At 46.1% G+C, this 23570-nt stretch overlaps 4 protein-coding genes across 6 annotated transcripts in view; 2 read left to right on the top strand and 2 right to left on the bottom strand.

The window, feature by feature from the left end:
- The window catches only part of nbeal1 (neurobeachin-like 1), a 31013-nt gene extending 28855 nt beyond the window's left edge, over nt 1–2158 (top strand). The window contains exon 54 of one of the 2 annotated variants that reach the window (XM_011606158.2): nt 32–2158. In XM_011606158.2, the coding sequence (XP_011604460.2) occupies nt 32–121 (90 nt within the window). In that variant the 3' untranslated portion in view covers nt 122–2158. The remainder of the gene's footprint in view (nt 1–31) is intronic. The other variant, XM_011606157.2, reaches the window with a different exon arrangement.
- A 114-nt stretch (nt 2159–2272) lies between these two features.
- LOC101078084 (uncharacterized) lies at nt 2273–5577 on the bottom strand. Its single transcript, XM_003966488.3, has 8 exons — nt 5489–5577; nt 5354–5391; nt 4566–4766; nt 4396–4452; nt 3242–4080; nt 3012–3149; nt 2518–2629; nt 2273–2407 (listed from the first exon to the last, which is right to left on the bottom strand). Exons 2-8 carry the CDS (start codon nt 5388–5390, stop codon nt 2334–2336), a joined length of 1458 nt encoding a protein of 485 aa, XP_003966537.3. The 5' UTR covers nt 5391; nt 5489–5577; the 3' UTR covers nt 2273–2333.
- A 1277-nt stretch (nt 5578–6854) lies between these two features.
- LOC101071582 (adrenodoxin, mitochondrial) lies at nt 6855–10927 on the top strand. Its single transcript, XM_003966460.3, has 4 exons — nt 6855–7322; nt 8613–8734; nt 9019–9148; nt 9925–10927. The coding sequence occupies exons 1-4, from the start codon at nt 7183–7185 to the stop codon at nt 10025–10027; spliced, it is 495 nt and encodes a 164-aa protein (XP_003966509.1). The 5' UTR covers nt 6855–7182; the 3' UTR covers nt 10028–10927.
- Nucleotides 10928–11298: 371 nt separating this feature from the next.
- LOC101078536 (rho GTPase-activating protein 20-like) lies at nt 11299–23101 on the bottom strand. 2 transcript variants are annotated; one of them, XM_029840504.1, is made up of 16 exons: nt 23038–23101; nt 22771–22876; nt 21162–21247; nt 20250–20423; nt 20010–20159; nt 19857–19898; nt 19700–19784; nt 19506–19583; nt 19142–19208; nt 18846–19037; nt 18607–18776; nt 18062–18226; nt 17585–17697; nt 17303–17495; nt 13558–13671; nt 13314–13469 (listed from the first exon to the last, which is right to left on the bottom strand). In XM_029840504.1, exons 2-16 carry the CDS (start codon nt 22840–22842, stop codon nt 13452–13454), a joined length of 1719 nt encoding a protein of 572 aa, XP_029696364.1. In that variant the 5' UTR covers nt 22843–22876; nt 23038–23101; the 3' UTR covers nt 13314–13451. The 2 variants fall into 2 exon arrangements, with proteins under 2 accessions (XP_029696365.1, XP_029696364.1); XM_029840505.1 differs by lacking the exons at nt 17585–17697; nt 18062–18226; nt 18607–18776; ... (8 more) ...; nt 22771–22876; nt 23038–23101 and adding an exon at nt 11299–12407 and having other exon boundaries at nt 12667–13469; nt 17303–17429.
- Nucleotides 23102–23570: the final 469 nt, after the last annotated feature.

Below are 23570 nucleotides of genomic sequence, written 5' to 3'. Positions count from 1 at the left end.
CCTCCTTTTCTTCCTGCTGCACTCCTCTCAGATGCATTTGGGCCAGATCGGTAGGATGCTTTGGGGCTCCAGCAAGACAAGGACGCAGGTCTCCTCGGGGGAGTCGGCGTACATCACCTAGCCTGGCAACAAATGACCCATCCTGCCATGGTCCTAGACCCAAACAACCCCCCCCCCCCCCCCCCCCACCCCACCTTCACCTTCCACACATGCTGCCCTACATTCCACCCACACATTTCCCTTCCCTTAATAGGTGGTGATCATCTGTTTTGGGGACGTAACCGCATTAACAAACTCCTTTGTAACTTTTTTGTGTTTTTCTTTTTTATGTGTGTTCCTACTTAATTGACTGGTGCCGGCACTATAGGTCAATCCAGAAGTTGAACCAACAACACACCACATATCCATCTTAACCATATTCCTAAATCCACCATCCGTCTGCATTTTTATAACTCTCCCCTTGTGTTTTCAGAGCCACTCTGTACTGTCCCAGCTGCTCTGCTTTAATGTAATGAGGATCAGTGGGCTCACCTTGTGTGTGTACTGCAATGTTCTTGATGAGTTGTAAGTGACCTTGTTGCCTCGTACTCTTAGTTTGCCTTGAATGCAGACAGGCGGGCCTGTGCTCTGTAGGCTGATACTTCCAACGCTTGCCTCAAAGCTGCCACACAGCAGCCTTAAGACAGCTCCATTAATCACAAGACCAAATTCTCTGCCTTTCAGATGTGTCCTCACGTTGTGGATTCTTTTGTTCCTCTTTACTGGTACTTATTTCTGACAGGTTAATGCATGTGCGCTGCAGTTTCTCTTGGTGTGCATGGTATTTTTTGATCCATATGAGATTAAGAAGCAAGCAAACACAGTTATCTAGCATTTGTTCTTGTTTTGAACAAATAGCAGAAGATAGCGTGAGATGTTCTGCCTTCAGTTTACTTTTTATACAATAATAAAGTGGTTATCACTACAGTTGAAAACACATTACTCTCAGATGTAAGCTTCCATGAGATGTATCATAGGAGTTGTAAAAAAAAAAAAGAAAGAAACTGACGTCACATAAAGCTAATCATCCTTCATTGAATGTTTTTAAGTTACTTGAATTTGTGTTTCTAAGTAAAAATATCAGTTTTATAAAGTCCTATTTTAAACCCTACTGACTGTGGAGATGTCTTTACAAGAAGGAAGAAGAATAAATCCTTAAGGGCTTTTTCAGTGTTAACAGCAATACAGCTTTCAAGGCTTTTTGTCTCGCTTTTCTGATTGCTCAGCCGGTCTTCGATATCCAGTCTTCCACATGCCTAACTGAGACACTAAATGCACCCTGACGTCTCCCTCCTGTGTCGTCTTTGTTTTGGGTGCATCTCATTCTCCTTCTTGCTCACATATGAAGTGAAAGATCTGCTTTTGTTTGTGTGTCGCATTAATTCTCCGTATGAAGCTGTGGATGGTTTTGCACCATATCTGTGTGAGTGACTGAATATTCGCCCTGTGTGTGTGTGTGTGTGTGTGTGTGTGTGTGTGTGTGTGTGTACATGCTAATGATGCATGTCTATATCCCAGTTCTCTGACTTCATCATACATTTTTGCTATGGTGGTTCTGATTGTGTGAACCTTGAAAGCCCCAATGGCTGATTCTTGTGTTTAGTGTTCGACATAGGGTTACACTAAATAGTTTCCCTTATTTTTGTATGTGATTGTCCTTCAAGAGATTTCTGTAAAACGGTTTATTCATCCACAGTTGTTCCATCACTGCAACACTCAGAGTGCCTTTAACCCAGTGATGTTTAACCTTTAGTTATCTCTGTACTGAACATCATCCTCTATTTTACCATATTTAAAGAAAAAAAAAAAACATTCCAGAGGTGAAACCCCTGCAGGTTCAACAGGAACTAAGAATATAGTGTAGGACTTTAAAATTTGAAAAGTACTATTTAGTGTTTAGGAACATTCTGTCACCAAATGGTTGTGTGTATATCTGTGATTATTTATGAATTCAGTATATAATGTACAGCATGATTTTTATTTCAGCATATTTGAAATGTACTTTTGCACTTTCCTGGTACTAAATTGTAACAAATTGTTTTAACTGGGTCCCCTAATCTGTACAAACTGCTTTGTATACACAAGTGGAAAACGATCATTAAAGTCTTGTCGAAATTGGCGTTTTATTGTGTTTTATATGGCTGAGATTCAAAGAAACAATCGTTGCCATGTTTAGAGCAAAAAAACAAAATCTGACTTTTTTCCCCCTCCTTGTTTAATATAGGACACACAGACTCGTTTGCCAAGTTTATTTAGGAGATACAGGTGACAGAGGACACAGATTCTTCTGGTTTTCATGCAGTGATGGGGTACGAGCAGATGGACGCCCTCTTCAGTCCGCAGTCGTTGGCAGTCCACCAGCTCTCATCTGTAACGTGTGGTAAGGACACAGATGTGTCATTTGTATCCCACCTATACATCTTGAGCTACTTAAAATAGTTCACATTTTAATGTGATGTTTGGATGTGGAGTTCTTACCGATGTTGAACATCTCTACACAAGCTTGGCGGCCTGAGTGAACGTTGGGGTGACCTGGCATCCAATCGCTGTAGTTCCACTCAGACCCATCCACCCAGGAGGCCTGCTGATCCTGAGGTGCACAACCCAAACACACAATGTAAACGTTCAATTCCAGCAGATACGGGGTTTATTAAAGTGTTCACAGAGGCTGCAGCTTAGAAGTTGTCTTTCAATGGAACAGAAACAGATGGAACGGCTTAGTTTAAAGGTCAGTGTTCCACCAAGGTAAGAACAACACTATCTGTGCTGCTGATAACCTATCTGATGAGGCTCCCCTTGGCCTCCACTCTGCCGCGCAGCATCACAGTGAGCTCGAGTGCACTGAATAGGTCCGAGCACCCAGTGTTTATAAATCGGGCTGATATTCTGCTCTGTTTAAATGAGACTCTCGTTGAGTTCTAATGTTTTATTTGTACGACAAGGTTAAAAGTGCAAATGTGGGTCAGACTTGCCTCGACTATGCCACCAATCCAGGTCAGCACAGGGTTGCTGTTGCCTCCATTGGTCACCAGGGAGACCAGGCGGGTATGCACGTCATTATTAGATATTGATGCCAGTTCAGCATTAGGGGCTAGGCCTCTACACATGACCTGGAGACAGGGTACAGAGAAGTTTGAGAGTTACTTTCTAAAGCTGCAGAAAATACGAGGATCTCGTGCATTTGATGCTGAAAGTGACTCACCTGTGCGTCCTGGAAGGCCAGTGGTGTGGGGTTGAACTCATAACACCGTCCACTTATGATTTCCCCTTTACATATCTGAGGCTGATGTCTGGGTATGAGGAGACCAGGGACAGCTTTGGTGTCCTGTGTCCTTTCTGCTAGCAGCAGGATGGGTTCAGTTCCCTGCCTGAAGCCCTCTGGGATGTTAAAGGAGGGCTCAGTTCTGGATTTAAAACTCTCTGGGATTTTAGAAGAAGGTTCAGTGCCCTGCCTAAAACCAACTGGAACAGACATCAGGTTTTCGGTTCCCTGTCTAAAACCCTCTGGGATGTGAAAAGATGGCTCAGTTCCCTGTCGAAAATCCTTTGGCACTGACACTTTAGGTTCAGTTCCCCGACTGAAACCCTCTGGCATCAACATCTTGGGCTCAGTTCCCTGACTAAAACCCTCTGGCATCAACATCTTGGGCTCAGTTCCCTGACTAAAACCCTCTGGCATCAACATCTTGGGCTCAGTTCCCCGACTGAAACCCTCTGGCATCGACACCTTGGGTTCAGTTCCCTGACTAAAACCCTCTGGCATCAACATCTTGGGCTCAGTTCCCCGACTGAAACCCTCTGGCATCGACACCTTGGGTTCAGTTCCCTGACTAAAACCCTCTGGCATCGACACCTTGGGTTCAGTTCCCTGACTAAAACCCTCTGGCATCAACATCTTGGGCTCAGTTCCCTGACTAAAACCCTCTGGCATCGACATCTTGGGTTCAGTTCCCTGGCTGAAACCGTGAGGGAGATGAGAAGAGGGTTCCTCCATCCTGACCCAGCCGCCACCATTTCTCTCCACTGGAGCATCAATAAGAACTAGAAGACAGAGTGTTACTAGATTATACTCGCTTGTTTTGATGGCATGACTCTAGTCGAGTTGACATTTTCTAATAACCAATTTACCAGCAAAAATTTCTCCATGTGAACAATTTCAAAGTGTTCAGGTTTAATTATTGCATCATAGTTTTCTCTCAGACTACACTGCAGGCTGGTGTGAATGACATTAATTTGACTGTTAATTAGCATTATTCTATTTCAAAGTGGACGATGAGGTAACAAATGTTATTCCAATTAATGTATACAAATGTGTTTCTATTTATTAATGATTGGAATGTGTGAGGCTTGTCTTACCGTCATCTGCTAGCCGCTGTTCCATCACTGCCTTTCCATCACTTGGGCGGATGAAAGCTTAGAAGGGAAAAGAACTAAACTTCAGACTTTACATCTTGCAAAAAGGTGTTAATATGATGACACAACAGGCCGAATGAACATTACTTCGTAAAGCGGGATTACACTCATACCCCTCCTGTTCATGTCGCCGATGTGTTCTTTCACCAGGCCAGTGTTGAGGTCGACAAGGAGTCTCCTGGAAGGCTCAGTACCTTGTCGGAAGCCATCAGCAGCTGTTTCATAGACGTCAGGGTGTGTGGCATCCTGTTGAAGTCCATCAGGGAGGCTTAAAGAGGCCTTGGGTAAGACTGCAAGTGGGGCAGCCTGGAGACCTGAGAGAGCAACAGGGTGAGAAGGTTTAACGGAGCACTTGGACTGAGAACAGACTGGAATGTTTCAGCACTGATGGAATGTTTATGGAAGCATGTTTGAATACTCGGCTGTAGAAAAACACACTTATCAGTTGAGAGATAAATAACTCTGGCCTTCCGCATCACTTATTAACTATTGCATCACCGCTATGATGATATTTAGGCCACAACTTTTGTACAACAGTAATAAATCAATAACGGTCGAAGTCTACCATCTGCACAGGCTCGTTATGAGTATGTGGTGTGCCACAGGAAAACACCACGGTTGCCATGACAGTAACATACCTCTGGTATAAATGGACAGAGAAACAAGGTTTTCTTTTATTCAATCTATATAAAACGTGTGTTCAGATGACAAATATTATTTTGAAGAAAATGTATTTTGCGTGACATGTTCTCCAAAATGATATCATTTAAAAGCCAAATAATGATTCCTATTCTTAAGATTCTTGGAGAACGAACCCATACTCTTATCCTCATATTCTGCCAAATCATGACGCCAGTAAGTCGTGGGGCACAGTGTAAAGTGAAGCCAGATAAAGTTTTACCTGACAGGAACAAGAAGAGCAGCACAATCCTGAACATCCTAGAAAACAAAGCAACGTTTCACAGGTGACGTTAACTCAGCGTGCGAGGGGCTTCGTGTTGAAGAGGGTGTGTGTGTGTGTGTGTGTGTGTCTTACCTGAAACAGGAGAGAGGAACTCTGAGCAACCTTCCGACCAAATTATGCTCACTAATATAGCACTGCCCTGGCCATAAACCCAACCCTGCTAATCAATCCTTTAATAAGGTTATATATTAATTTAATGACTGACTTTTGGTGCACTTTGCCCCAGTAGGTTTGATAGAAATGTGATTATTGTTAGAGCTAATTGAGAACAGTCTATCAAGTTGACCTTTGATGAAATAGAGCAGAAAGACCTGGTTGCATTTATCCATTAACTCCAATATCTGAACGTGGGAATGGGAATAAGAAAGGTGCAGGTTGGGTTTATTCTGTCACGCTGGTGATGTTGGCTGGTTAACCAAGCATAGTTCGATCCCAGTACGTCAACATTTGTATTGTCACTGTGTCATAGAGGCAATGACAACATACTGGTTTGTCTTGTTTTTAACTGTACAGTAGGTTTTACATCCATCCAAGGAAATCCAAGAATTAATCATTAATAATAATAATTAATAATCCGGTAGGAAGGTAGGAAAGACTGGTGGGTACTTTTTTGGTTTTTTTGAGGATTTGAACCCTGTGAAATTCTTATTTGGTTATTTTCCAGTCTTTAGTCCCTGACCACCATGGGATCATTAAAGACACAGTCACCTGGTGTGACCTCCCTGGGTCAATGTCAAAACTTGCCCTCGAGGATGTCTCTCTGCAAATATGTTGTCACACCCAGTCACTATCTCTGAACGACTCTGAATGACAATCCCACCAAACTTGTGACTTGGAGCCATTTTCAACTTTGAAATCTCCTGGATGAGAGAGGGGGGGGGGAGGTCTGCCAAAATAACAGCTAATCTTATTTACCCTCTATTCCTTTTCTGTGAGGTCTTATTGAGTGTACAGGTCTCACTGACCAACGTGTGTGTTCTTTTCTTATCACTGGCACACACGACGGGACAGTTCGTTAGCTATAAGAATAATAATGTGACATGTCCTCGAATCCCGCCCCCCCGGTTGATGCAGTAACAAGAAACAAGCGCGCACCCCCGATTGACGCTCTGATTGGCTCGTTTGCAGAAGCACGTGCACGGGCACAGAGGGTCGTTTTCTGTCGGTGATTAAGAAAGTGTGCAGTTGGTCATTATCCAGCCGGAAAACGTCTACATTTCATTTCAAAATAAAAGTATCACTAAAAGAGATTGGATGACCGTCGCTTCCCGGGCAACAAATGAAGTCGGGTTTAATCCCATGTTGATTTCGCACCATGTACATTTGGAGTTTCCTAGTGTGAAAAGTGTTTAATTCTAGACCTTTCAGCATTTTGACCCAAATTGAGACTTTAGATTCCATGTCCCGACCGGAAGTGTATCATTGCAGCCTTATTAAACATTCGCGTTAGCCAGGAAATAAAGCGCTTTTCCAATAGTTCATTATCCCTACAGATAAAATCTACTTTGTGGTTTTAGGCGATTGACTCGATCCCCCCCCTTCAAAGAGTCCTGTGGCTTTTTTTTTTTTTTGGGGACGACGAGCACTTTCCGTATGTTATGCAGAAGGAGTGACAGTGACAGAGCGACTTTGGCAGATAAAAACAGCTAGCTTAAGTAGCTGTCTCCGTGAGCTAGGTCAAGCGCCTGTCGGGGTCCGTGCACAGCTCCGCTCAAGAGGCTTTTGGAACTCGTCTGTTCTCATTTTGTCCACCGAGTCTTTACTAAATGGCTTTAGTAGCAGCGCTCAGGCGGCTATCTCACGCTAGCTTAGGGTTCTATTCTTGGAGGGCGGCGGCAGCAACGCCGACTTTTGGTGCCTGGATTACGGGTCAGAGAAGTTTCACAGTCGGCTCCCAGCCGCTGAGGTAGGTCGACTTTGCTCCGATGTTTCGTAAAGTCAGTGGATGAAACAGTCACACATTTGTTAAATGTATGCAGGTGTGCTGGACTATGACATGGCAGAAAGTTAGCGTCAACTTTTTGACTCTGTTTGCTTCAGAGGAGCAATTGTGCAGCGACCTTTAATGTGTTACATTTAAGGGAAGCTGAATTTAGTTTAATTACTATTAAGCGATGGGGATTACTAATTACTAAACAGGAGGGGATCCCTTTGGACGTGGATGTGTAAATTTTATTCAGCTTACTGGAATATGAGAGAGAATTACCAGTGCACTGGTTTATCATTCAAAAAGGAATAAAGTCAGAATGCTAATTTGCTATTTTATCCTGACTCCCAAGAGGAGACGAGGCTTAAGTGATCCATCTCTCCCCAGATACAAGGCCTTGATTAAAGCAGGGTAATGAAGGATAATGAAGCGCTGTCCTGCAGCTCAGGTTGAAGGTTTGTTGTGTTGAACTGGCCTTAAACTGCTCACACGTGTCCCTGTGCGCCCCCACCCCGTCCAAGGCCCCCACACTATATATATATATAGTATATAGTGTGTGTGTGTATGTGTATGTATATATATATATATATATATATATATATATATATATATATATATATATATATATATATATATATATATAAACAGTACACTGTTGGCCACTATGTGCAGGTGAATGTTAAGTGTGAACTTCAGAAATGGTGGCACGGTTAATTCAATTGGAAAGAAAATACAGCCTTTAAGAAGACTTTGACGCATGTTTTGGTCTTGTTTTTTTTTTAGTTGGGCCTCAACAGTCATCTAGTATTACAGAATTGGTACACGTTGTTCTGTAGTGTTATATTAAAACAGGGGTGGCGGCGGACTTTGGTGTAGCGTGGTCAAGCAGAAATAAGTCATTGCTGCCTTATTTGGTTTTATTTTCTGCTGGATTCGGTTTAAATGAAGCATTTTTTAAGGCTACATCAAAAACAGCTTGTGCGCGCACTAGATATCGCATATTTTGTCCGAGAAATATAACTCCTGCAATCCCCTGATGGTGAATATTTATTTATGTGCACATCTACTCTGGGAATCAATTAAAGTACGTTAAACATCAATTCACTAGTGTTACGGGTGCATTTTTGCGGTTGGCCACAAGAGGGCAGTCGCGTCGATCATTTTAGAGTCGAATCAAATCTTGCAGGATAAAACAAAGATCATTATTGTTTTAGAATAATTCATATCGTCGCAGTCTGTTGTACAGTGATGTGCTGTCTCTATCTTCAGGTCTGACAAGGTGACGGTGCACTTCATCAACAGAGATGGAGACAAGATCACGGTGAAAGGCTCGCCCGGAGAGTCATTGCTAGATGTTGTCATTAATGAGGACCTGGACATTGATGGCTTTGGTATGGAAACAATTTTGCAGGTTTGAATTGGACTCTAAAAGTTCTCCTTGCAACATTTAGTGAGAACTTTCGGTGTAGCCACTTGAGAGCAAAAGAATTAGGGCTTCCTGCTGCTGTTCTGACAGCACTAGAGATTTGAGTACAAGGCGGTTTTATTGTTTTGTTTTTTTTATAAAGTTTAGATTGGTGTGATGGCCCCATCCCTCTGGCCACTCATGTCTCATGAGCTTACATTAATACCGGTAGATCTGTCCTCACCCTGTCTCATTTTTTTCCCTGAACAGGAGCATGTGAGGGAACATTGGCCTGCTCTACATGCCATCTGATCTTTGAAGATGATGTCTTCAAGAAGCTGGGCCGAATCACAGATGAGGAAATGGACATGCTAGACTTGGCCTACGGCTTGACTGACACGTAAGGAACATACAAAAACACACCTTTTCATTCATTACTACTTAATTTCTATTACTTCTTTGTGTTGTGTGGAGCCTCTCTATGGGCGTGTAAGTTGTCCTCACTCTGAAAAGATCCCAACTGTAAATATGTCCTGGGGAGGTCAAATTCATTTTTCAAGTGTTGGAATGTTTTGATATTGTCGTCCTTGACTAGCTGGTGTTGATAGCTTAGTCCTTGGTCCGTCCACCTCCTAAAACCAGTATCTAACTTGTTGGGGATGAAGGTCCTCGTAAGTCCAATGTTTGCTAATGATGAGGATCTTTGGCCGCCCCAAAGCCGATGCTGCATTCCACGTTTTTAAAGTGGTTTTTGTCTGCAATTTCTCTCACAGGAGAGGCTAAAAAGGTGCTATTTTCTGAAATAGTTTTTAGCTAATTCTGGGACACTTTTTTGCCATTTAAATGTTGATATAATTTTGCCACCATCGTTTTAAAATAATTTTAAAAGCTACATTTCAACCGCTATATGCACGTATTTTTATTCCTAACTTGAGTCCTAACCCTAACCCAAAAGTCAACAGATGTATAAAAGAAAGCACTTCACGGTCACAAAAGTCTGGAACTTTTTTTGTACATTGTTGAATTGGAACATATGTTTTAAGGTAAATTACAGTGCTTTTCTTATCAACACACAGCCCAATAACTATAAAGTGACTTTTTAGAATGTCTTTTTTCACAACCAAACTTTAGGCTATTCCCACATGTTGATGTCATCCCTGCCGTCTTCCTCTTCAGATCCCGTCTGGGTTGCCAGGTCTGTCTGTCGAAGTCTCTGGACGGATTAGTGGCCAAGGTCCCAGAGAGCGTTGCAGATGCCCGACAGAGCCAAGATGGATAATCTCGACTGGGAACACTTGAACACAGTCAGTGTAGTTGGGCCTAAAGGTACCTGTGCACGGGGATGATGGGCGGTGTAAATGTCTTCAGCAAAGCTGTCTCCACTCAGCTGCCACAGCAAGTCCCAGGCGACTACATCCAACCTTCACGATGATGCTCAAAAAGCCAAAAACTAGCTTCCATAGAAAGTAAGATTCAGCAAGATTCAGGCGTGTGAAATGTGATTTAAACAAAGACAAACCTTTGATACATTGGTATAATCCTCAAGCCTAAAGAGTGCGTATGGCATTACAAACCATACCTGTAACCTACTGAATGTCGCTGCTGTACACCTCCAGTTTTTAGACATTCCTTTTTTTTAAGTATCTTTTCCCCCCCCCTCACATGCAACTGAATTGCCACCATAATTAATATCAACCACTTCAGCATATTGTTTAGGGTGGCCAGAACTGTCTGTTGATGTTGAACCAACATTTAATCTTTTCTAGATATGTTTAACCTTGTTTTGATTTCTGTATTCATATAGTCAGGGTGTGATTGTATATTTAGGTCACATCTGTGTGGATTAGAGGGGGAAACAGCAATGTCATGATAAACTTTAACTGCGTATTATACCATCGGTCTTCACATGTTCTGAGGTACATGTGCTCTCACTAGTTATCCAAACAGATAATTACACTCTTAGATTTTTTTTAAACCAAACTTTTTATTTATAAATGCATATTTTTGGGGTTTGACTATTTCTGACCCAAATTTAAGCAGGAAAAAAATGTACCCAGCTGACTTCTGGAATCATAAATATTAGGACAGGATGAACGTTATTTCAAATCAATGTCAAGTGAGACTACTAAATGTTAATTAAAATGTGAAATAAAAGAATAAATATAAAGAGGCATTTCAAGTGTTTGTGACAAGACTTGTTTTTATGATATGTGGGTCGGTCCGGCTGTGACTGAAGAGCTGCCGATTCAGTCACAGCTAATTTGTCGTTAAATTACTTAATGTGGCAACTTAAGAGTGAAACTATAAACATGTGGAAAGCAGCACCCAGAAAAACAACAAGGTATCAACGCTAGGCTCCATGAATCAAGAAGCAGTCCAAATGTAACGGAAATTAATCAGCCTCTAAATTAAATCAAACTAATGCACAAATGTTGTGTTTTTACTTCCAGGTATTGTCATTTAGTAAACCAATATCCTATCCAAGGAAGCGGATGCTCAGGCCAGGCAAAGACACTAGAACAGTACAAAAACAATATTTTGCTTGTCCGTTTTTAACTATGTTCACAAAAGCTGAATAATCCTTTTTAACTTATCAGGTCAAAACGGTTTCTGTAGATATCATTGTATCATTCAAATGATGACAAAGGCAACACTGGGTCGTTCTAACTAAATCTTAAGATTAGGACTAAATCTGAAATCCAAACAAGAGTTTCAGTTAGATTTGGTGCATCTCTCGCTTTAAATGTGCAACTATGATGGGTTCAAATCTGGCCGTCTGCATTGTTGAGGTCAAACATTAAAGAAAACAAATTTCCTTAAACCTTTTGATGTTGAAATCAGCAGTGAAGTGTTCCGATGATGTTGTTGACCAGCTGGCCTCAAACGTAGGATTCTTCAGCAAACAGAAGCTGCTCAAAGTCCGCGTCTGCCGTGGGGTCGTTGCATCTCTTCAACCATTCCCTGCGACTCTCGACCAGGGCCAGCGCCACCTGCTGGCTGCTGTGTGGGTTACTGTCAGGGTGGGAGCTGAAGTAATCCCGCACCGCCTTGGTAGCACATGGGGAGAGGCAGAAACGGGCCTTGGGTTTCTCCCCCTGTGAACCAATATCCACCTCGGTGACCTTCAGCCCCGGGTCGCTGGGCAGCCTCGCTCGCGTGACCCCAGAGGACCTGTCAATCACCTGACGCCCAGGTTCTGACCCCCTCCGCTGGTAGAGCCTGGAGCTGCGCTGCTCCTCCGCTGGCTTGCTTTGCTTCAGCAAAGTGAAAGGGGAACTACTTTCCTTCATAAATAACGGTGGCGACGGCCGGTTCGGCTTTTTCTCCTCACTTCCTGTGCTGTGCTTGCTGGGGTTTTCGCTCGGCAGCAGCGACTCTGAAGAATGGAACCAGGATGGTTTAGAAAAGCTGAGGCTCCCTGTCGAGCGGTGGTGGGGCGGCGGGCTGAAGGGGCCCCGCTTCAGGTGCTGGTCGCTGTGCCCGTCCTTCCCCGGGAGCAGACATGCACGGCTGCCATCTGCTCCGGCTCTTGACACCCTGCTGGATGGTTTCTGCTGAGGCCGGTTGTTGGAGGTCACGGGCTGTTCTCCCCTCTCGCCTGCTTTTCCTTTCTCTGAGGCGTGTTTCCCAAATGTGAGTGACTTATGACTGGGTCCTCCCTGTTGTTAGGAAAAAAGAAAAAGGCTCTTCATCCCAGGCATAAAGGATACATGTTTTATCAGTGTGGATGGACAGACTAAGACAAAAAGAATCAGTTTTGCTCCCGAGTTATGTAGAAACAAGCGGCTGTCGGGCAGCAGCTAACGTTGATGAACCGCGGTGCGTTCAGGTGCACTGCAGCAGTAATCGCTCTACTTTAAGACTGAAGTGTTAAATTGGTATTAGAGGTGCAGTTAAGAGCGGCCTAGTCCGACTCACCCCGGATTTGTCCTCCTCCTGTGCCAAATTGTCTTGTTGGGTTAGCGACAGTCTCCGGCCTTTCTTCAGCCAAGAGTTTGGGTGGAGGCTCTGGCAGCTTTTCAGGGTCCCCCAGTTGAGTGGTTCTTTTGGTGGGGAGCCTTTAGGACAGCAGCTGTGCTCGGGGGGGGCGCCGGAGGGTTGAGGATTGCTCGTGGTGGAGCTTGCAGAAGGTAGATTTGTCCTGGATATGTAGAGTCCCCGTCTCCTCACCCAGGTGATGTCGCTGTCAAGGGAGTCCGGAGAGTCCAAGGAGGAGCGAGTCGGGTCAGGGGAGATGGAGGACAGGCTGGAGGAGCTTGCCTCCAGACCTGCTGACGTCCCACCTCCCTTCTTGGTCTCGCCACAGGGGTTTGGAGGCTGACTGGGAAGCTCTTCACTATTGGCATCATCCATCCCTGAAGCGCACGGCCTAAATTTGGCCACATACGTTATGGCCGGCTCCGAGCAACGGCGCTCTCTGCTCCCCGAGTTTACGGTCTGTGTGTCCCGGCTGACGTAAGAGACGCCTGGCTTCAGCCTCCTGGCTCTGTGTCTTTCCAGCGGGTGAACCTTCAGCCTGGGCTCGCTGTCGGGTTGGGCCTGGAGGATCTCCGGGTCGGTGTCCTGGTCGCAGTCGCTGAACGTGAGGATGGAATCCAGGCTGCCTCGTAGCGTTTCGGCTCTGAGCTGTCTTCTGTTGCAGAAGCTGGGGGAGCTGCTGCTGTGGTCCAGCTCGTTCTCTAGACTGTCGTAGGACGAGTCGGTCATCGGGTAGAACCACTCTGAGGAGGAGAGAGCCATGATTGCTGCTGTAGCAAAAGGTTTCCCTTTTAGAAGAGCTTGAACAAAGTCATGACCGACAGGTTTTACCTGATCCCGTCTCCTCCGGGGAGGTTGGGGGGGTGGTCCTCCATACAGTGAGGAAGGATCCTCTCCCAGAATCTGCCGACAGTGTTCGATCATGAACTTGACCAGTTCGCATACCTGGAGAAAGAGAAGAAGACCGATATCAGTTCTACATTTTATGAAATAACGTTCCCTCTTTCAGAGCTGAGAGTGGTGTTGTTACCCCCCCTCCCCTCATCCTCATGAACAAGGCCTTCATAGTTTCTGCAGGTCAAATAGTCAAGCTGTTCTATAAAAAAGTTTGTAAGTTCTAATTCTTGAGAAAAGCCCCAAAGAATACAGAAGTAACAATCAGCTGACATTTGAGGATAAAACATTTCTTGAAGCAACATTTTCGAGACTCAAAAACACTCTAATGTGCTGTAAAGATTTTTAAAGATAATTTGTTGTTTTCCTAATTTGAAAAGAGTTTATTATACTGACGCGGCATGATGCTGAAAAGTTAGTCCATGCATTTGTTACTTCCAGGCTGGACTATTGTAATTCTTTATTATCAGGGTGTCCAAACAACTCTTTAAGAAGCCTCCAGTTGATCCAAAATGCTGCAGCCAGAGTTCTGACAGGTATTGACAAAAGAGATCACATGACTCCTGTAATGGCGCCGCTTCATTGGCTGCCCGTTAAATTTAGAATAATTTTTAAAACCCTTCTTTTGACCTACAAGGTCCTCAGAGGCCAAGCTCCATCCTACCTGGAGGGGCTAGTGATACCTTACCAGCCCAATAGACCGCTCCACTCTCAGAATGCTGGTCTACTTGTGGTCCCCAGAGTCTCTAGGAGTAGAATGGAGGGCCGAGCATTTAGCTACCAGGCCCCCTGCTTTGGAACCAGCTCCCTGTCCAGGTACGGGAGGCTGACTCCATCGCTCCTTTTAAGATCAGACTTAAAACCTACCTCTTTGAAAAAGCTTATTGTTACTAATTCAGTAGTTCCAGTTACTATCATAGACAAAGTCTCATATTTCAACAAATTGTTACGTTAACATCTTAGTTATGCTACTACAGTATAGGCCGGGGCTGCAGGGGTCCAGAAAACATGATCACCTGACAGGCCTCTATCACCCCACTGGGCCACCCTGCCCCACCCTCTCCCCTCCTGCCCTCTCCTCTCCTCTCCTCCTCTCCTCTCCTGCCCTCTCCCCTCCTCTCCTCTCCTCTCCCCCTCCTCCTCTCCTGCCCTCTCCTCTCCTGCCCTCTCCCCTCCTCTCCTGCCCTCTCCTCTCCTCTCCTCTCCCCCTCTCTCCTCTCCTCTCCTGCCCTCTCCTCTCCTCTCCTCTCCTGTCCTCTCCTCTCCTCTCCTGCCCTCTCCTCCCCTCTCCTCTCCTGCCCTCTTCTCTCCTCTCCTCTTTTCTCCTGCCCTCTCCTCTTCTCTCCTCTCCTCTCCTCTCCTGCCCTCTTCTCTCCTGCCCTCTTCTCTCCTCTCCTCTCCTGCCCTCTCCTCTCCTGCCCTCTCCTCTCCTCTCCTCTCCTGCCCTCTCCTATCCTCTCCTGCCCTCTCCTATCCTCTCCTCTTCCCTCCTGCCCTCTCCTCTCCTTTCCTGCCCTCTCCTCTCCTGCCCTCTCCTCTCCTCTCCTGCCCTCTCCTCTCCTCTCCTGCCCTCTCCTCTCCTCTCCTCCTCTCTCCTCTCCTCTCCTGCCCTCTCCTCTCCTGCCCTCTCCTCTCCTCTCCTGCCCTCTCCTCTCCTCTCCTGCCCTCTCCTCTCCTGCCCTCCTCCTCTCCTGCCTCTCCTCTCTCCTCTCCTCTCCTGCCCTCTCCTCTCCTCTCCTCTCCTCTCCTGCCCTCTCCTCTCCTCTCCTCTCCTGCCCTCTCCTCTCCTCTCCTGCCTCTCCTCTCCTGCCCTCTCCTCTCCTCTCCTCTCCTGCCCTCTCCGCCCTCTCCTCTCCTGCCCTCTCCTCCCCTCTCCTCTCCTGCCCTCTCCTCTCCTCTCTCTCTCCTCTCCTCTCCTGCCCTCTCCTCTCCTCTCCTCTCCTGCCCTCTCCTCTCCTCTCCTCTCCTCTCCTGCCCTCTCCTCTCCTCTCCTCTCCTCTCCTGCCCTCTCCTCTCCTCTCCTCTCCTGCCCTCTCCTCTCCTCTCCTGCCCTCTCCTCTCCTGCCCTCTCCTCTCCTCTCCTGCCCTCTCCTCTCCTCTCCTCTCCTCTCCTCTCCTCTCCTCTCCTGCCCTCTCCTCTCCTGCCCTCTCCTCTCCTCTCCTGCCCTCTCCTCTCCTGCCCTCTCCTCTCCTCTCCTGCCCTCTCCTCTCCTCTCCTCTCCTCTCCTTTCCTGCCCTCTCCTCTCCTGCCCTCTCCTCTCCTGCCCTCTCCTCTCCTCTCCTCTCCTGCCCTCTCCTCTCCTCTCCTCTCCTCTCCTCCTCCTGCCCTCCTCTCCTCTCCTCTCCTCTCCTTTCCTGCCCTCTCCCTCTCCTGCCCTCTCTCCTCTCCTGCCCTCTCCTCTCCTCTCCTCTCCTGCCCTCTCCTCTCCTGCCCTCTCCTCTCCTCTCCTCTCCTCTCCTCTCCTGCCCTCCTCCTGCCCTCTCCTGTCCTCTCCTCTCCTCTCCTCTCCTCTCCTCTCCTCTCCTCTCCTCTCCTGCCCTCTCCTCTCCTCTCCTGCCCTCTCCTCTCCTCTCCTCTCCTTTCCTGCCCTCTCCTCTCCTGCCCTCTCCTCTCCTGCCCTCTCCTCTCCTCTCCTGCCCTCTCCTCTCCTCTCCTCTCCTCTCCTCTCCTCTCCTCTCCTCTCCTGCCCTCTCCTCTCCGGTGCCCTCCTCCTCTCCTCTCCTGCCCTCTCCATCTCCTGCCCTCTCCTCTCCTCTCCTGCCCTCTCCTCTCCTCTCCTCTCCTTTCCTGCCCTCTCCTCTCCTGCCCTCTCCTCTCCTGCCCTCTCCTCTCCTCTCCTCTCCTGCCCTCTCCTCTCCTGCCCTCTCCTCTCCTCTCCTCTCCTCTCCTCTCCTCTCCTGCCCTCTCCTCTCCTCTCCTCTCCTCTCCTCTCCTCTCCTCTCCTGCCCTCTCCTCTCCTCTCCTGCCCTCTCCTCTCCTCTCCTCTCCTTTCCTCCTCTCCTCTCCTGCCCTCTCCTCTCCTGCCCTCCCTCCTCTCCTCTCCTCTCTCCTCTCCTGCCCTCCCTCCTCTCCCTCCTCTCCTGCCCTCTCCTCTCCTCCCCTCCTCTCCTCCCTCTCCTCTCCTCTCCTGCCCTCTCCTCTCCTGCCCTCTCCTCTCCTCTCCTCTCCTGCCCTCTCCTCTCCTCTCCTCTCCTGCCCTCTCCTCTCCTGCCCTCTCCTCTCCTGCCCTCTCCTCTCCTCTCCTCTCCTGCCCTCTCCTCTCCTGCCTCTCCTCTCCTCTCCTCTCCTCTCCCTCTCCTCTCCTCTCCTGCCCTCTCCTCTCCTCTCCTGCCCTCTCCTCTCCTCTCCTCTCCTCTCCTGCCCTCTCCTCTCCTGCCCTCTCCTCTCCTCTCCTGCCCTCTCCTCTCCTCTCCTGCCCTCTCCTCTCCTCTCCTCTCCTCTCCTCTCCTCTCCTCTCCTCTCCTCTCCTGCTCAGTTCAGGGTGCCAAAGTCACTATAGCACTTCTCAGTTAAATATCAATTCAAGTCTGGGTCACTGTGGTTAATATTTGAAATAAAATATCAGTTTCCCGTCTTATAAAACCTGTCACGTGTGTGCTGTGGGTCTAATCTGTGTCTCAGAAGCTGCTGTCCCTGAAAGTTCAATTGTTCAACAGTGCAAGGTCCAGGTTCTGCTCTTACCTTCTTGGTTCCTTCTCCCTCTGCCTCATTGCTACAAGGCGCTCCGGGAGGCCAAAGCATGCTGGGAGCAATGCAGACTGATAAATTGAAACTGGTCATCTGGTTCTCCTGGGCATTGCCCTGGATCCCATGCAGCATGGCCAGCAGGTAGCGCAGCAGGAGGGCGTTCTCGTTAGGCAAGCGGGAAATCATTCTGCAGGAAGGAAGAGGAGCGAATTTGCTTCTGCATCCTGATTTCTCCTGGATAGAAATGTGTAATATGGCGCGTGAGCATGTGTGTACCTCTTAATGTCCTGAACTTGCTCTTCTTCCTCGTCCTCTTCATCCAACACATCCATCCATTCTTCGTGTAGCTCAGAGCACAACAAGCTGCCGGGGATGCTGCGTAGGAAATCCTGAAAACAAAAACGATCACCCTTTTTCTTGATTTTGGGACTTCCTGGCTTTAGTCAACAAATGTTATACGTGTGTGTGTATTTTGTTGGTGCACCATACTTAAGGGAGGCTTTATTATCCTTTCAGATGAGAGATTATAATTCTGATCCCATTACACATCCATTCTGAACAGCTTGTCCTGCTAATGTTCTAGTGCTGCATGCTGTAGTCACGCGGAAGCTGATGCCCACAAATGTGGGTCATAAGCTGCCTGACGTGATTGGCCAAAACTGCGTTGGATTATTATTCCAGCTCAACAGGTGGGATGACTATTCCTGCTTTTAGGAGCGTGTCGGGTGCTTCGCTTTCTTCCTGAGGTCAAACCTTAAAGACTCCAGCGATGACAAATACGTGGTCTCTTGTTAGAGGAAGTTGAAAGTTGCCGCTGTCCAGAGTGTCCCTCAGTTCCCTGACAGCCCGAGCACCTGCTGGACGGCGGAAGATCCCCCTCGTCCACGAGCCCTCAGCATACAGGAAGGCGAGCATGTCCTGAGGAGAGACAAAGAATTGATCATTAAAGCATAACAAAAAGATGAAAACTGAGCTTTTATGATGCCTTAAACATTCTTTTGACTAGTTGATGGTGCCAGAGGTGGGTGTTTTCTCATGAATCTCACTTATTAGCTGTTATCAGACTCATCAGTGCACTTGAATCTATACTGAAGAGAGAAATCTAGTGAATACAGTTAAATTTTACTTGTAGAGCAACAATTTTGGGGGTGGGGGTGTAATTTGATACTTTAATCAGAACAGGCAGCAGCATTTTACAGTCATTTTGTAGCAGGAAATAAGAATAAAGTCAAAAAATGTTTCCAAGTGAACTTAAATTCCATTTATTTGTTAGTTGACTTGGATACACATCAACTCACCATAACTGGCTTTGGCAGAGCACCGTCGATACACACGGAGCCGAGCGGCTGGCCGAACAGACAGCCGCGGGGTGTGCTGAGACTTGGGTCGTTCAGGTGAGAGGAGGAACCTCTCCAGAACGCCCAGCCAATAAAGGAACGCCTCCTCTTTAATGGCTTTTGTGGCAGCTCTGAAAACACCACAATTAATGTTGATTTATGGTCACTCTTCAGATCAAAAAACCTGCAAATGAACTGACCTGCAGGTAAGTTCTGTGTGTCTGTGGGACGAGGCTTCAGGATGAATTGGCACTGCTTGTACACCTGTAGCTGTTCCATCTGCAGGGCGACCTGTCTGTCCACAGGCGGAGCAGCCGTGTCCCTCCCTTCACCTCCCGGAGACGGGGTCGGTATCACATGACTCATCTGGATACTGAAGGGAAACTCGTGACCTGGGAGAGACGGGAACTGACAATAGTACTCCCTGAGGGCCCAGCAGCTGCTGTTGCATACACTCCTCTGGGCATGGACAAATCTGCCCCTTTCCCTCACTGACCGATTAAAGGATAGGGGACGTTGTCCTTCTTGGAGATCACCCACAGCTGGAAATCTTTCACATTCCCCTGAATGAAGCACACAGATATATTCACTCACAGAGCTCTAAAGGCCTTCTCCAACATGATGCCTTGGCCCAAACCACAGTGTTCTAGAGGGACAAAGCTCCATATTCTTCAGATCTCACATGCTGTGGTTGTATCACATGCAGCTGGCACAGATTTAATCCACTTCAGGGAAGACACCCCTCATTTAATACTGTTTGTGTAGAAATGTATGGCTGTAGAGCGGCTCCTCATAACATGGTCTAGTCTGTAAGGACCAAGATGTGGTACTCGCTCCAATCAGCAGCCTCAATTACTCACTATGACGCCGAACTGTTGCAGGGCCAGTCGCACCACCTCATTGGTCGAATCCCAGTTGCTGACCGGGAGTGTCTTGGTCTAATCGGGACGAGAGGAATAAACACACCACAAGTGTGTTGTGCTGTTCTGCACTGACAGAACATCATTGGATTTAGGACATTTACAGCTGTAAACAGCTGTCCGTGTAAACTTACCACTGCAAAAGTATTGATTCCCTTTCCATAGACCCTTAGAGGAATGGTTTTAGGTTCTTCGTTCTCCTTCTCCTCCTTTATCCGACTGCAGAGAGAACAGGTGTGAGAGTTCATACAATCTCAAAGACACATGGGTTTGACTGAGGGAAGAGTGCACCTTTTGAGTCTCAAGAACCATTTCTCTTTGTCTTCTGTTGAGCTGAGGGGGGGACACAGAAGCATTATATGTATTAATGAAGCATTATATGTATTAATGCACCAGATTTGTGTATGACAGTACAACAGGTTTTATTTAGTGTGTGTGAGTTACCTGAATGTAGCAACGTAGTTGCAGGTGGGCCAGCCCATCACAAAGCTCCTCTCTGGGCTCGTGCTCCCCTCATAGACCTCGTCCGTGTAGCCTGTCGTCCACATCTGGCACACACGCACCTGAGCCTTCCGCTTAAAGTTGTTGGCTGATCTGGCAACATGGAGACAAAAGACCCACAAAGAAGATTAACCTGCTTCAGTTAAACTAAACGGTTTCCTCGGTGATGTACCAAGCACTTACTTGGCTTTGCTGATCACCAGTATGTCTGTGAAGAGGAAGAGGTGTCTGTCTTGAGTCTGCATCCCTGTTCGGAGTTGGACGTGTCCATGGAGGAGGAACGACCTATCAAAGCCGGCGAGGAAAGACTGGACCAATGAGCATCTCTCTGGGAACACAGGAAGCTGAAAGCTCTCTCTGGAAGAGACACATGAGCAGAGAAAAAAAAATCTTCATGAAAATATCCCTTTTTCCATGATTAAATTGATATTTAATTTCCCCAATTAACACCAAACCGTCTAGTCAACCTTTACTGTTCAAAGATTTTCACAAGGGTTAATGAAGAAGACTGAACAAAGAGGCACTCGCACCCTGTTTACTATCAGGCTGAGTCAGTGTCTCGGACTGGATTAGTCTCTTCAGATCTGCATCTATAGCCAAAATATCTGACTGATAGATTAGAGTTGCATGAGCCTCTCTGACTTGAGCTTTTGGATTAAAAACAAAACTATAAAAAGCTTCTTACAAGTTTCTACAGTAAACTTTTTTTTTTTTTTTTAAATGGGATGATAAGCTTGAGTTGAAAGTTGAATCTATTGACAGAGCAGAGAAATAATAATAATTAAATTAAATCCTTTTCAAGGCAAAAACTCACTGATAATACTGAAAAATGACAATATCTCAAATGTGGGCATTTGTTGAGAGATGAGCAGCATAATGCATGAGTTGGGGGGGAAGGGGGGGTTAAAACCCCACCAGGCCTTCTGCGTCATATCTGTGCTGATATGCTTTGTTTTCTCAACTCATATGTTCAAACATGGAGCTATTAATAAATGCCTGATCCTCTGATGAGTCAAGTTCATGGAGGATTATCTATCAAGTGGATCCAATTCTTCGGGAGCGCATGAGTATTTACAGTCGGTAATCGTACAGTACCTGGAGAGCGTCTTGGACCTGGTGAGAGCCTTTGTGATGACCAGAGATGGAGCCGACTGGCGTCGATAACTCTGATACTTCATCCGCTGCAAGAAACAAATGAAGATGATGTAAAAACAACCCCCTGCTTCACTGACAGATAGAAAATATCCTTTATGAGAATGTGCTGCAGCTCTGTTACACTTCTGATGGGCAAAAAAGCAGCTAAAACACTGCACAAGCTCAGAAATGAAAGGGAGAACATTGCCTTCAGCTGTCATCGAACGCATTTCTCCAGGTCATCATCTTAACTATTCCTCACAACAGGCAGTGAAACAGGTGACTCTAAACCCAGAGGAAGGTCACCAGGTGAAGACTAGGCAGGTGAGTATTTTCGCAGTCTATGCCTGGGACCTTTAGTAAACATCACCTGCAGCTTTCATGGCCTCTTAAAATCATTGACAGTTACTACGGTGTTACAGGGACTCGGCCTTTGCAAACATGGTATTCTCAACATTAAATCTAAAAAAAACCCAAAAAACTCTTAATATATTAAATAGATCACCGATTCAGTCCAATAATGTAAATTTTGTCCTATTTTGTGCCTCTAACTATAAATGCTGCAGCTAATAAGTATCGTTTTGATTAAAAACTTAACTACATCTACTGTGTGATAGAATGAATACAAAAAACGCTGTTCGGTTTGGTTTGGAAGAGCCCAAATGCTGGTAAAATCTGGTTGACAAATGATGTCACACCTTCCACCAGTCCAACACTGAGCACACACTTTTCACAACACGGTATGATTTAGCACGGTTCACACTGAGGTGGCACATTTTAACCCTGAAACAAATCTATAGGGCTTTGTTGAGGTGCTGGAGTCTCAGTTTGTGTTATTTTATCTAAAATGTCACACAAAGTGAATAAAAAAAAGTGAAGTCAGAGAGAGTGATCCAGAGTTTGGAGCAAATAGGTCATTAATGCAACCAAAAATCAATGCTGGCATCACTGCTACCATCCTGAGAAATAAAGCTTATATTTAACAATGGATGCATCAGAGAACAGTACACCACCGTTAAACTTAATGAGTTTTAAAACTGATAAAACTGTTAAAATATAATTGGAAATGTTAGTTTATTTTACCAAGAATTTAAAAAAAAAATCTTATTGAATTTTACAAAAGACGCGTGTTTCCTAATTATTTGCTTAACTAACAATAGTGACCTGCATCATTCGTTAATTACCCTACTGGTGGTTTTAATCCTCTAATACTGGTTTAAAGCCCCTTCGCCGTCACTTTCTCGTATCTCCAATCGGGCTGTTTATTTTTCAGGATTTTGCAGTTGTCGTAATGTGTTCGCCATGGTCGTGGCGGGTTCCGAACATTTGTCTTTTGGGTGACACTTTTGGAAACGTCTTGATGTCTGAACTCACTCCTCTTCATTCATGCAGCTATAAAATGACGTTTTTTTCCCCCCTTTGAATCCGCCAAATCAAGGCATGATTAAATATTTTACGCAATTTTATAAATAGATTTGTAGAACCCTAAATCTAAAACCTAAATAATCGATCATACTGCAGCTATAAAACATTTATTGACGCGGCCAGTCTCTGATGAAACCTGTCTTACCCGTTTGCTCGCCTGGTGCCCACCGCCCCGTCCGAGGCTCTCCGGCCGCTGCTGTGGAGACAGGTTGTCCATCCAGCCTCCAGACACCGAGCGGTTCAATGTCCCGCTGTCCTCGGATGGTGTAGGGGAGACACAAATCTCATTAATAAGCCCCGGAGGAGCGACAGCATCTTAATAGAAAAGTTTCACGAGCATAGCGCGTTTCCGGAAAAATGACTTGCGAGGAGGGGAAGGCTGTACATAAAATTGGATCAAACTAAGACAAACTCAGTTATTCCAGCGATTTCTCTCTGTGGTCACCATCAGTGAAAGGCTGTGCTGCGTCCCAAGCACCTCCCGTCTGGATTATCACTTGTTGTGCCACCTCTTAATGCGCCTTTACGCACTGAAGGGAGGCGGCGCCGACACGCTGCAAAAATAGATTTGGCTATTTTTGACAGCAGACGCTCAGTTTAACCCTAAAAAAAGTAATGATCCGCGTCAGGGGAGACCATTTTTGCTTTTGGGGATGGTTTCAAATACATTATTTATGTACATTGTGTGACAGGAGATCAGAACATAAGCGTGAAAGTATTCTGAAGACATTAAGAAAAACGCAGAAAGTTCAGACTCAACACTGAGGTGATGCTCACTGCCAACTTGGTGCCTCTCGGCAATCTTACATTTTTAGATTTTTATGTCTCTGGGAAAAACAAGGAATAAATAGTAAAATCTGGGTCATAAGGTAGGAATGTAGGGCACATTCAAAGCTTAAGTCAGGCAGAAAATTTTATCATTTTAAGTCCTAAAGTGCTCAAATG

This window comes from Takifugu rubripes, chromosome 8 (assembly GCF_901000725.2).
Source record: "Takifugu rubripes chromosome 8, fTakRub1.2, whole genome shotgun sequence".
NCBI classification, from domain to species: domain Eukaryota; kingdom Metazoa; phylum Chordata; class Actinopteri; order Tetraodontiformes; family Tetraodontidae; genus Takifugu; species Takifugu rubripes.
The sequence above is the reverse complement of the archived record's forward strand: the minus strand, read 5'-3'. Positions and strand labels throughout refer to the sequence as shown.

Bases quoted from the DNA above. Each gene is read 5' to 3' on its own strand.
- LOC101078084 (XM_003966488.3), bottom strand. From the start codon at position 5,390: ATGTTCAGGATTGTGCTGCTCTTCTTGTTCCTGTCAG. The intron at 3,150-3,241 runs GTGAGTCACTTT...CCCTGTCTCCAG, and splicing joins TGGCCTTCCAGGACGCACAG to GTCATGTGTAGAGGCCTAGC. The intron at 2,408-2,517 runs GTAAGAACTCCA...CACACGTTACAG, and splicing joins TGTAGAGATGTTCAACATCG to ATGAGAGCTGGTGGACTGCC.
- LOC101071582 (XM_003966460.3), top strand. From the start codon at position 7,183: ATGGCTTTAGTAGCAGCGCTCAGGCGGCTATCTCACGCTAGCTTAGGG. The intron at 8,735-9,018 runs GTATGGAAACAA...TTCCCTGAACAG, and splicing joins CCTGGACATTGATGGCTTTG to GAGCATGTGAGGGAACATTG. The intron at 9,149-9,924 runs GTAAGGAACATA...CTTCCTCTTCAG, and splicing joins GCCTACGGCTTGACTGACAC to ATCCCGTCTGGGTTGCCAGG.
- LOC101078536 (XM_029840504.1), bottom strand. From the start codon at position 22,842: ATGGACAACCTGTCTCCACAGCAGCGGCCGGAGAGCCTCGGACGGGGC. The intron at 17,496-17,584 runs GTACACACATGC...TCCTTCCTGCAG, and splicing joins CAAGTTCAGGACATTAAGAG to AATGATTTCCCGCTTGCCTA. The intron at 13,672-17,302 runs GTAAGAGCAGAA...CTCTTTCTCCAG, and splicing joins AGGGAGAAGGAACCAAGAAG to GTATGCGAACTGGTCAAGTT.